This window comes from Camelina sativa, chromosome 4 (genome assembly GCF_000633955.1).
Source record: "Camelina sativa cultivar DH55 chromosome 4, Cs, whole genome shotgun sequence".
NCBI lineage: Eukaryota > Viridiplantae > Streptophyta > Magnoliopsida > Brassicales > Brassicaceae > Camelina > Camelina sativa.
This window is the reverse complement of record NC_025688.1, coordinates 29,574,943-29,584,852: the sequence shown is the minus strand read 5'-3', so window position 1 is coordinate 29,584,852 and position 9,910 is coordinate 29,574,943. Positions and strand designations below refer to the sequence as shown.

General features: G+C 39.4%; 4 protein-coding genes across 4 annotated transcripts in view; 2 read left to right on the top strand and 2 right to left on the bottom strand.

Annotated features, from left to right (window-relative positions):
- On the top strand, positions 7–3,874 carry LOC104783275. Its single transcript, XM_010508405.2, has 14 exons — positions 7–446; positions 546–854; positions 950–1,129; positions 1,217–1,352; positions 1,470–1,799; positions 2,072–2,215; positions 2,300–2,431; positions 2,554–2,598; positions 2,706–2,785; positions 2,858–2,954; positions 3,049–3,138; positions 3,255–3,308; positions 3,409–3,474; positions 3,582–3,874. The coding sequence occupies exons 1-14, from the start codon at positions 88–90 to the stop codon at positions 3,732–3,734; spliced, it is 2,175 nt and encodes a 724-aa protein (XP_010506707.1). The 5' UTR covers positions 7–87; the 3' UTR covers positions 3,735–3,874.
- Positions 3,763–5,572, bottom strand: LOC104783277 (probable plastid-lipid-associated protein 10, chloroplastic). Its single transcript, XM_010508406.2, has 8 exons — positions 5,204–5,572; positions 4,991–5,110; positions 4,762–4,896; positions 4,578–4,673; positions 4,420–4,500; positions 4,249–4,335; positions 4,099–4,160; positions 3,763–4,012 (listed from the first exon to the last, which is right to left on the bottom strand). The coding sequence occupies exons 1-8, from the start codon at positions 5,360–5,362 to the stop codon at positions 3,895–3,897; spliced, it is 858 nt and encodes a 285-aa protein (XP_010506708.1). The 5' UTR covers positions 5,363–5,572; the 3' UTR covers positions 3,763–3,894.
- LOC104783274 (transcription factor 25) lies at positions 5,718–8,283 on the bottom strand. The gene is made up of 4 exons (XM_010508404.2): positions 8,008–8,283; positions 7,276–7,778; positions 6,272–7,192; positions 5,718–6,173 (listed from the first exon to the last, which is right to left on the bottom strand). Exons 1-4 carry the CDS (start codon positions 8,158–8,160, stop codon positions 5,909–5,911), a joined length of 1,842 nt encoding a protein of 613 aa, XP_010506706.1. The 5' UTR covers positions 8,161–8,283; the 3' UTR covers positions 5,718–5,908.
- Positions 9,108–9,910, top strand: part of LOC104783273 (uncharacterized protein C594.04c-like) — a gene marked incomplete in the record, with an annotated part of 1,810 nt that continues 1,007 nt past the window's right edge. Inside the window, 2 exon segments of the mRNA XM_010508403.2 lie at positions 9,108–9,366; positions 9,489–9,752. Of these exon segments, the coding sequence (XP_010506705.1) occupies positions 9,136–9,366; positions 9,489–9,752 (495 nt within the window).

Sequence of the window (9,910 nt, the reverse complement as noted above, 5' to 3'; positions counted from 1 at the left end):
CTTCTTCTTCTTCTTCTTCAATGGTCACGAGTCTTCTTCAGCAAATGCGTTCTGAATCTTTCGTTTCACTAAAGATTCAGATCCGATATGTTATCTCTTCGAAACCTCACTACTAGCTTCGTCGCTCTTCCGTCACGAACCAAGCCGTCTCTACGTCGTCGTTTAGTTCGTTGCCGACTTAGAGAAGCGGCGGCGACCTTTGCGCCTCTTGATGTAGTCTCTGGAGAGTCGGAACGAGCTTTCGGTAGCTTAACTGAGCTTCGAAAGGTGGAAGAGGAGGAGTTTTCCCCGGCGGAAGACGATGAAGAGGAGGGGATTTCGAGTATCCATGTTCCTCGTGAGAAGTACATCAATGTCTCCAAGTCTGATCTCGTTAATGGTATTGTAAACACGCTCCTCGATTCTCAAGACGGAGGAGACGCTGATATCTTCCTCCTCCTTTCCTCGTAAGCTGCTGATTCTGAATTTAACTTTGGATATATATTGCATCCAAGTTTGTTTCTTATTGGATTCTATTATTAAGAGGAAATTTGGGAACTCTTTAGGTGCTTAGACTCTATCCTTCACGCGGAGCATAAGAGGATTTTAGAGCAAATGAGAGCCGATTTCGTCGCTACTCAATCCCTGGAGGAGGTGGTAAAGACTGATGGTGACTCATCCAGTGACGACGAAAGCTTTACTTCAGATGGAGAAATTGACTCAGAGGATGAACTTAACTCGAATGCCAAACGATCTGAACCTAGGAGTGTTAATGGATATGAGGGTTTATCATTCCCTTTGGCTGATGGGTTTGACATTTGGAACTTTTTAATTTCCTCTGCCGGCAAACATGCAAAGAAACGTTCTGCTGAAAGGTATTATCCGCTTGGCTACCTCTGTACTTTCATTTGAAACAAGATTTGAGAGTGTTTTGAATTTCTGAATATAGCTTGACAATATTCTAATGCAGTGTAATGGCTGCAACCCAGTTCCAGCGTTCTTTCATTCAGCTTCTTGACAATGCTGGCTTTGAAGAGCTTTCAGCAAGGGATTTGGCATTGACTTCGGCTCTGAATACGGATTACCTTCTTACTTTACCTGTATACGTTGATTGGAAGAAGGCGTCAGAGTCCAATGCTATTGTCTTCAGGTAAATGTAACATCTTTTGAGGTGTTTCTAGAATGTGTTATCTTACTGTCTGGAGAATCTGCTTATGAATTTCCATCTTCATTACAGGCGTGGATATGCAACTGAGAAGGAGAAGGGTTTGTTACTCGTGGAGAAGCTAGACTATATCCAGTCTAAAGTTCTACAAGTAATCTTCTCTACTATTACAAAGCCCCTGAGAAAAGTTGGGAAATTGATAAACAAGGTCTGACTCCTATTTACTGAGGCAAATACTATGTTATATTGCATTCTTGTATATGTCCAGTTTATATTATTATCAAAAAAAATTGAATAACATTTGTTCTTCCAATTTTATGAACAGGCGTTAAGTGAGGCTTCTCAAACTCAAGAAATTCAAGAGTTTTCAGAGAGAATGAAAGTTTGGCTCAAGGAGCTATCCGTTTTTAAGGAATCATATTTCGACCAAACGTCTGATAGTTTCTTGAAAGAGGGGTTCCGTCCAGATTCAGTCCTCCCGATACGGTTAGCAGCACAAAGGGCGGTCAATCGATATGAGGGGCTTCTGACACCTGTTGGTCCTCGAGCAAAGCTCTTCAGAAAGTTGCTTGGATGGATTGGTTTCATTTCTCCTGCTTATGAAACACCATCTCAGCTAGCTAATGATAGTAATGCATCTGAACCTTATTTTGAGGTGCGTGGCTTTTTTTTGTCAGTCATCTTTGCCACTGAATTGTGTTTTGGTCTCTATTTGATGAATGTGAAGAATTTCTATGCCAATATATGTGATTGTCTGAATGGACCTGCATATCTGTTCGCTTAGTATAAACAAGTCTGCAAGTTCCTAGATGTGTTTGTATCACTTGTTTGATTATGTCGTTGATCTATTAAATCAAACAAAAATTCCTTGCATCATTTTTTCCCTAAATCTTAGACCTGATCAGAAATTTGAGCTAAGCAGTAGAGTATTCTTCACGCAGGCCGATATTCTTATCAAGGATGACACTGGATGATATATGGAAACCTGCTTCAAAAAAAGCTTGTGGAAATGATATCTGGAAAAGAATGAAAACTTGGATTTCCATTCTTTTATCACCGTCAACTCTGCAGGTATTCGTTTTTTATGCAAATAATAGCACTGTCAAATTTCCTCAATGAATGAATCACTGTTTATTTTTGCTCTTTGGTGAATAGGAACCTGCGTTTGAAGAACTAATTTTGCTTTACACGAAGGATGCGAGTGAAAAAGATGAAAAGAGTAAAGATGAAACACGATCATCATTACAATTAGAGATATTTGAAAGAATTCCAATTCCAGATTTACCTGTAAGAATATTACATCCACATCATGAGTGTCTTCTCATGTCTCTTTTATGCCATTGAACTTTTCCCTGTAGCTTTCACCACTGTTTTTTCTTTTTTCTTTTTTCTTTCACTGTTGTATGCAGGTAATATTCCCTCACAAGAAGCTTTACTTTCGCGTCATAGATACAGTAAGTGTGGTTGCAGTACAGACTCATTCTTGTTGATACAGTAAGTGTGGTTGCAGTAATGACTCATTCTTGTTGATCTTATTGTTGTTCTTTATATCTTTTGTTAGGTACGTCTAGATATCGCCAGTATTTTGGGACTTACGGCATACTTTGTAAACTACAAGTTTGAGAATATCTCATCATCACCGTATGTCTCTTATTCTCTTCCCTTTATCCACTTACAAAAACAAAGAGTCAAGATCAGTCATTTGCTACACAGGTCAGCACTATTTCTTGATGTGATTGCCGTCACTGCTCTGGTAATTTATGCTACACGTGTGGTTTTGGGTTACAAGCAGACATGGGATAGATATCAAGTGAGTTGACGCTCAAATTCATACTCTCTTTACTATTTTGGGTTTTAGTGTTCTGATGTTGGAATTTCTTTTTGCATTTGATCTACTTCTTCAGTTGTTAGTAAACAAGACGCTTTATGAGAAAACCTTAGCCAGTGGCTTTGGCTCCGTCCATTTCCTTTTGGATGCCTCGGAGCAGCAACAGGCAAGATCTCCTTCATTTCTCCCTTCTTATTCCTTTCGAAATTGAGTGATTCCATATTGAAAAATGTTTTACTTCTGACTTATGTTTTTTATCTCCAAATTACTCACTATCTGCAGTACAAGGAGGCAATACTGACTTATGCAATTATTCTTCAAGCGGGAAAGAATCAGGTTAGACATAACCAGCCACTTTTTGTCTTAATGCCATGCCTCATTCTCGGATAGTTCAAGATTTTCCGCAGATGCTCATGAATCAACAATTTGCCTGCAGAATATGTCTTACCAAGGAGTTCGAGATAGATGCGAGAGATTCATGTATGACACTTTCAAAATAAAGGTCTGTAGAATATACTTAAACTCTTATGACAATACTACTACAATTGCAAACTCTTATATATAACAACATTACTACAACTTGTAGCTAACTCACTAAACCACTTACAGGTTGAGATGCGAGTAGAAAAGGCTATAAGCACGTTGGTGAGACTTGGTCTAGTAACAGAGACATTGGTCGATAGCAACACCAAGCTACAGGCTGTTCCTTGTCCTCAGGCTTATATTTCTCTTAAAGAACTGTGGAACAGTCTGCTTGGTTGAATATATTCCGAGTTCCTTAAGAAGCCCAGAAACAATTTTGCTGTATAGATCTTCAGTAAATCCCGAATAGGGTGTACATAAACAGAATCTACTAACGTATAAGGTTCTTTCTTCTCTTTATGATATACAGTTAAAAAGCATTACAGATTTGTCTTATTATTCACAGCTCAAGGGGTTGAGATTTTGTAAAGACAAATACTCCTCCTCCTCCTACAGAACGACCCAAGAGCATGTTATTATCGAGATACGACAGGTAATACAATCCACCTACAGATCTCCTGCAATAGAGGAACACCTTTAGCATCCATCCATAGTCATATCTTAGTACATGGGTTTCTGAAAATAACCAAAGTTCATTGTTTACCTTCCTGGACTGGTTGCGGTTACTGGAATCTGAGCTTTGAAAGTACGGATAAACTGCAAAATCTGGAAAACCGGTGAAGAGTTATTAGCTTGGTCTCCCTCTTTAAAAGGTCTTGGTTTCCATGCATTGGTACTAGAAAGTGTTTTTCACCTGTAGGCTTAGAAATGAGCGTGGAAGTATCGCGGGTGCGATAAGACCTTGAAGCTGCTCATTGATGTTAATGTTTCTAACACTAATCTGCAAAAATTCCGGGTTACTGAATTCGGATTGTTTCTGGCTAAACACATACTGTAAGCTTAGAAAGGCAGACTATCAACTGACCTCTTCAAACTGAAGGTAGATGTTTCGACTAGAGACCTTGTCGAATTTTGCAGTAACAACAAGTGTTGCACCTTCTTGGTCCTGCCAAGTTTTCATTTAGATAAACTGTCTGGAAAAGTGATATAGAAAGGGCTACAAACAAGTAGAGAAGCTAAAACCTCCAACAAGCTTGGAAGACTCCACTGAACAACATTCCGAATGATCCCACCATCTGATTGATCTTTGCACTCGAACTTCTGGTAGATCTGCCCCACCTGATCAAAACCCACAAAGGATTTAAAACCGGAACAAAACTAAAGCCTCTCTCTGCATTATTATTCATTAGTAAGTGAATAATATAACCTGAAAGAAGGGAAATCTTGAAGCAGCTTCAAAGAGAACAACAATATCGGGTGCAGATGTATATTGTAGCCTCCATGTTCCATCTAACTTCACTAAATCAATGGCTTCACCGCCATTATACCCTTCCACAGTCACCTGAAAAGTTTCTACCAAACGCAGAATCATTAAAAAAGACTTAACCTCCTCACTCAACATAATACAGCAACAGCGATTAACACAATGACTGTACAAGAGCCTCCTCGATGATAGAACGTTGATCAGAAGTGGCGGTGAGTCCTCGTTGAGTGTCTTGAACAGCTCTAAGTAGATCGTGTTTCTTGTATTCTAAGTCAAGTTCAGTGTCGACGACCTGAGTTATTATCATCGAAACATATACTCAAATAATTTGTTTTCAGACGAGCAAAAGAAAGAAGATCAAAAACGTGCAGAGAAGTGAACAAACCCTAGCCGTCGTCTGTCCAGAAGCTACAGCTACTCGACACGAAGATCTCTTCTTCTTACTTATAATGTTAAAGCCGTCAAAAGGGTTGATTCTATTTCTACAGACGCGAGACATTGAAATCGGAGGGCAAGAGAAGGTAGCTGACGCTATTCGATCCATTTTCCAACAACCACCACCCGTTGGATAAACTTATCCAAGATTTAAGACCGAAGCTTTTACTAAAATCAGATTTTTTTTCTCCCAATTTTTTTGTTTTTTTTAATTTCTCACAAGAAAAACAAAACAAAGAGCGAACGAAAAAAAAAAAATCAGGCGATTACTTCGAAGCTCAAAAGCTAATCGAGGAATGGTGAGTAAATTACGGACTCCCAAATTTCAAGCTTAAAGATAAAAATAACGCATCGCGCGAAATAGACATTTTAATACGTGGCCGTGTTTTGACTTTTGACCTGAAACTGAACCGGCTCAACCTAAACCGAGCCTTTGAGCAATTGAAAGCTGTCTATGATTAAAATTAATCAGTAACAAGAATTGAAAATGATTAAATCCGATTAACCCGAAAATATCAAATCTCACAAGTAGCTCTAGCTCTAGCAAGTATAAAAACTAAACCATCAAAATGGCACTGTACAGCAAATGCAAGGCCACATTTTTGTAAAATGTATTTGTAGCAGTTTTTCTTCTTTCTCCACTTAAAAGAGCCATTTAGCCGTTGTTGTCTGGTTGGTGGTGAGCATCATCGCCTTCATCTCCATAGTGAGCCCATGGAAGAATTGACTCCATCAACACAGCCAATGCATGCCGATTTGCCAGATCACGTGGAGGAGGCGGTGGTGCTTGCTGTTGACCTCCCCCTTCACCCATTTGATCTCCTCCCACCATTCTTGGATTAGCCACAAAGTTCTGCAAATTGTCTGGTGGGAGAGTCGGCATCGAATCAGAGAAATCATGGGTTGATAAATGAGAGTACCTGGAACGGATAAGTGATCAGCTCTAGCCATGAGGAAACCATATGTGATCAGCTCTAGCCATAAGGAAATTTAAAAATGAGATTTAAAAAACACTTACTGGTTATTCTCAGCAGAGAAAGCTTCTTTCCTTACACAAAGCCAGCTCTCGGCTTCGGTTCCGTCTTGTTCCAGTGACTCAATTACTAGATCAGCAGCACTCCGAAGCAATTTTTGTACATCTGGAAGCCTCCATATAAGGTAGTTCCTCTCGACATATATGTTGATAAGGTGATCCAAGGACATTATCTTTGATTCACCTGACCGGAAGTAAGAATGCTTGAGTATCTTTGTCCATACCTGATCTTTTAAAGGTACTTTGTCCACTAGTTTCCTGAGTACTGTCGGATGAAGCTTCAAAGCTTGTTTCATGAGATCCAACGAGCTCGACTTCGAAGTATCTATGTGAGTGGCTTCTGAGGAAGACGAAGACTCCATCTTCTCAAGAAAAACCCGGGCTATTGCAAGAGAATATGAGAAATTTGGGAAGAGCCACAATGAGTTGTCATTTCGGTACTCCTCAGAGAATTGCTCCAGCCACGCATACTCCTCTGCTCTCAAAGCAAAGTAATCCACACAAAACAAAGCGCCCACTGGATCACTCGTGTCCAATGAAAGCAAGAATTTGCAGACCTCCAACGCTGACCTATGACAGCCACGCCTGTCCATGTTTCTCATGTGAGTGAAAAGCGTCTTGAAGAACAGCTTGTTTGTGTCGTGGTTAAAATCCAACCGGCAATTACCCTGGAACGGCGTGAACATAGGGTGCCATGCTCGCTCCAATCCGTACAAGCACTTGCCAATAGCATCTGCAGCCATATCATGCTCACCAACAAACTTAAAGTAGTCCGCCATAGTTATGAGCGACTCGATATGGTAAGGATGGTGTATAAGGACACTTGCAACACCATTCAAATCATGGATAGCCTGTGCAGCTTGAAATGCCCTCTGAGCCTGCTCATATGAAGCTGAATGGGTATATCTACACGTAAAAAGAAAAATATTCCCATCAGACGTACAAAGTTACACACATCCAACCAAAAAAGAAACTGTAAAAAAAGTTACCTGAAGTAGTTGTTACCATCTTTAGTCTCTAAAAACTCCATGGAGAAAGATCGATCCCAGCGAGACCAATTCTCCTTTGGAGATATGAGAACCGTCTTTGTGATATGATGAACTCCACGTCTTCCCCCTCGTCCCAGTCTAGAGCTACCACCACCTTGAGTGCCACTCTCAAAGGACCTCATAGCCTTTGAACCATACACTCTCCTCAACTCGTTTTCAAGATTAAGGTACTTGGGATCTATTTCCAAAAAAAATCGTGAAGAAGAAGCCTTTTTGGAAGAATCAGCGTTTGCTTTGGTCTCCTGAACCTTATCTTGCTTAGAGTTAGCACTGAGACCAAGCGCTTCTAAAGTTTCATCCAAAGAGATTTCAGGCTTGGCCACATTGGAAGCCGTCTCTTTGTTTTTCTTCTTCTTCTTCTTTTTCTTCGACTTATTCTTAGACAGGTGATCAGCGTCTTCGTTCTTCTTCTCAACTATAGTCTCATCATCAATCTCTAACTCCTGCAATCAAACACCCCAACTGTTTACAGAAACACTTTTGTAATCATCACTTTGTATTACCAACAAACAAAACATGAATCACTGATCATCAAAACCGATAGCTCCAGACATAATCAGAAACAAACATCTAAAGATCAAACCTATTGCATTCGAACTTATCAATACAGAGACATATGTACAGTTGCAATCTTCAAATAACCTAATTGGAGGTGAAATCGGATAGACTAACCTCAGGATCTTCATCATCCTCGTTCAATAGATCGAACGGATTAATCGAAGAACGAGCTCCCGATTCTTCATCTTCTTCCTCTTCTTCGTGATGAATCTGTTGTTTCGATTCTTCATGTTCCTGGAGAACCTTCTTCAGCAACCTCCCAGACATCTCTATTCCTGCTTCGTCTTCTCGAAATCAAACGATGTCGAATTAAGACGGCGGCGACACCGATTAGATATCTCGATCGACGGTCGATACGCTTAATTCATCCCTCGCTTCTCTTGACCCTTTTGAGAAGATAGTGTATCTTTCCGGTTTATACTTAACCGGCACCATTGAACCGGTCAAATTGATAAAAAAACGAACCGAGATGCGGACGGAAGAGCGACGTCGTTTCTATCCAAACATCGACCGACGTCGTTTGAAGTTTTCACAGTTGAACGCATAAATCAAATTATGTATACTAATATGATGTTTACTGTTGTAGGCTATAAATTATTATATTATACTATTAAAGTTCAAATCTGGACCGCATATAAAGGTGTTGATTTTTATATACATGGAGAATCTGATTAAATTAGAATCCAATGCTTTCGGCTAGGCTAATAATTAGAGTCACCACGAGCAACGCTAATTATCTCTTAGTGATATCTTCAGTTTTACTTCAAAAGTAAACTAATCACAAATTCACTATGATTTCAATTCTCTCTCCCCAATGCTCTCATTTTTTTTTTAATAATTTATTTGTCCCTATTTCTGCTATAATTTTGGATTTTTATATATCCATAAGTGTGTATATTTTACTACACTATTACTTTCATTTCATGATATGCTTAAAGTAAGAAATCTCATACCATCTCATCATTACGATACAAAATCATACTCCAATTATTTTCTTCATTAGAGACTTTTTTCGGCTGTTTAACAAAAAAGCTAAACCTTTTTTCTACAGTTGATTAGTATATTTTAAATTCTCACCAAAAGTAGAAATAAACAGAAGACGCTAATCATAGCTGTGATCAAAGTGGGCCTACAAGGGCCCATACACGCCACAGCGAACCAAACCCAAAAGTCCAAAGAAGCTCTCAGTTTATAAATTGCACTCTCCTCTCCTTCTTCTTCCAGACAACAGAAAAAAACAGAATGAATCGGAATCTTAGAAACGCCGTTGTTGCATTCCTTGCTCCACTTCCCTCTATCGTCTTCTACCTCACCTTTCTCCGTAATAATAATTACTCTCCATCCTCCGATTCAGAGCTCTCTTCTATTCATTCATGGTGTTTGAATCATCCTCTTCTTCTAGCAAACCTTCTCTTCTTCTTCAACGTCAATGTGCTCTTCTGGATCATCGGTTTACTCCAATCTAGCCACTGGGTACGCACTCATAATCTCCAAAATGTTTACCCATTTGTTAAATTTTTGAAATTTTGATAATCTCTTTTTCTCAAATGTCAGATTTTTTTTTTAATATATTTATTCGTCTGTTAATTTTGTAGATGATCGATGTGTACTGGACTGTGATACCTGTAATGCTGGTTCATTACTTCGCTTCTCATCCATTGGGACAGTACAACAAGTTGAGATCAACGATTGTCATTATCCTGACATGGGTTTGGAGTATTAGGTTGACTCATAACTATTTCCGGCGGGAAAATTGGGAATGGGGTGCTAGAGAAGACTGGAGGTTCAACGACTTACGGAAACAGTACGGGAAACACTGGTGGTGGCTCTCCTTCTTCTCTGTTTACGTTTCGCAGCAGGTAACATTGCCGACCACTTGTTCGATGAATTGCCTCAAAGAGCAAGTCTTCTAACTTATCTGCCTTTATGAGGATGGTTTAGAGAAAAGTGGATTCTTTTTGGTTAAAGGCTTAGCTTATATGTTTTTTTTTGTTTCTCATTAAGCTTCTTTTTTTTT

What these genes read in the sequence shown, in the direction of transcription:
- LOC104783275 (XM_010508405.2), top strand. Translation starts at nt 88, where the DNA reads ATGTTATCTCTTCGAAACCTCACTACTAGCTTCGTCGCTCTTCCGTCA. An exon ending in AAGAAACGTTCTGCTGAAAG is followed by an intron (nt 855 to 949) that starts GTATTATCCGCT and finishes ATTCTAATGCAG; the next exon opens with TGTAATGGCTGCAACCCAGT. An exon ending in TTCAAGCGGGAAAGAATCAG is followed by an intron (nt 3,309 to 3,408) that starts GTTAGACATAAC and finishes ATTTGCCTGCAG; the next exon opens with AATATGTCTTACCAAGGAGT.
- LOC104783277 (XM_010508406.2), bottom strand. Translation starts at nt 5,362, where the DNA reads ATGGATCGAATAGCGTCAGCTACCTTCTCTTGCCCTCCGATTTCAATG. An exon ending in CTATCATCGAGGAGGCTCTT is followed by an intron (nt 4,897 to 4,990) that starts GTACAGTCATTG and finishes GAAACTTTTCAG; the next exon opens with GTGACTGTGGAAGGGTATAA. An exon ending in GCTCATTTCTAAGCCTACAG is followed by an intron (nt 4,161 to 4,248) that starts GTGAAAAACACT and finishes CCGGTTTTCCAG; the next exon opens with ATTTTGCAGTTTATCCGTAC.
- LOC104783274 (XM_010508404.2), bottom strand. Translation starts at nt 8,160, where the DNA reads ATGTCTGGGAGGTTGCTGAAGAAGGTTCTCCAGGAACATGAAGAATCG. An exon ending in AGGATGATGAAGATCCTGAG is followed by an intron (nt 7,779 to 8,007) that starts GTTAGTCTATCC and finishes GTTTGATTGCAG; the next exon opens with GAGTTAGAGATTGATGATGA. An exon ending in GATGGTAACAACTACTTCAG is followed by an intron (nt 7,193 to 7,275) that starts GTAACTTTTTTT and finishes TTTTACGTGTAG; the next exon opens with ATATACCCATTCAGCTTCAT.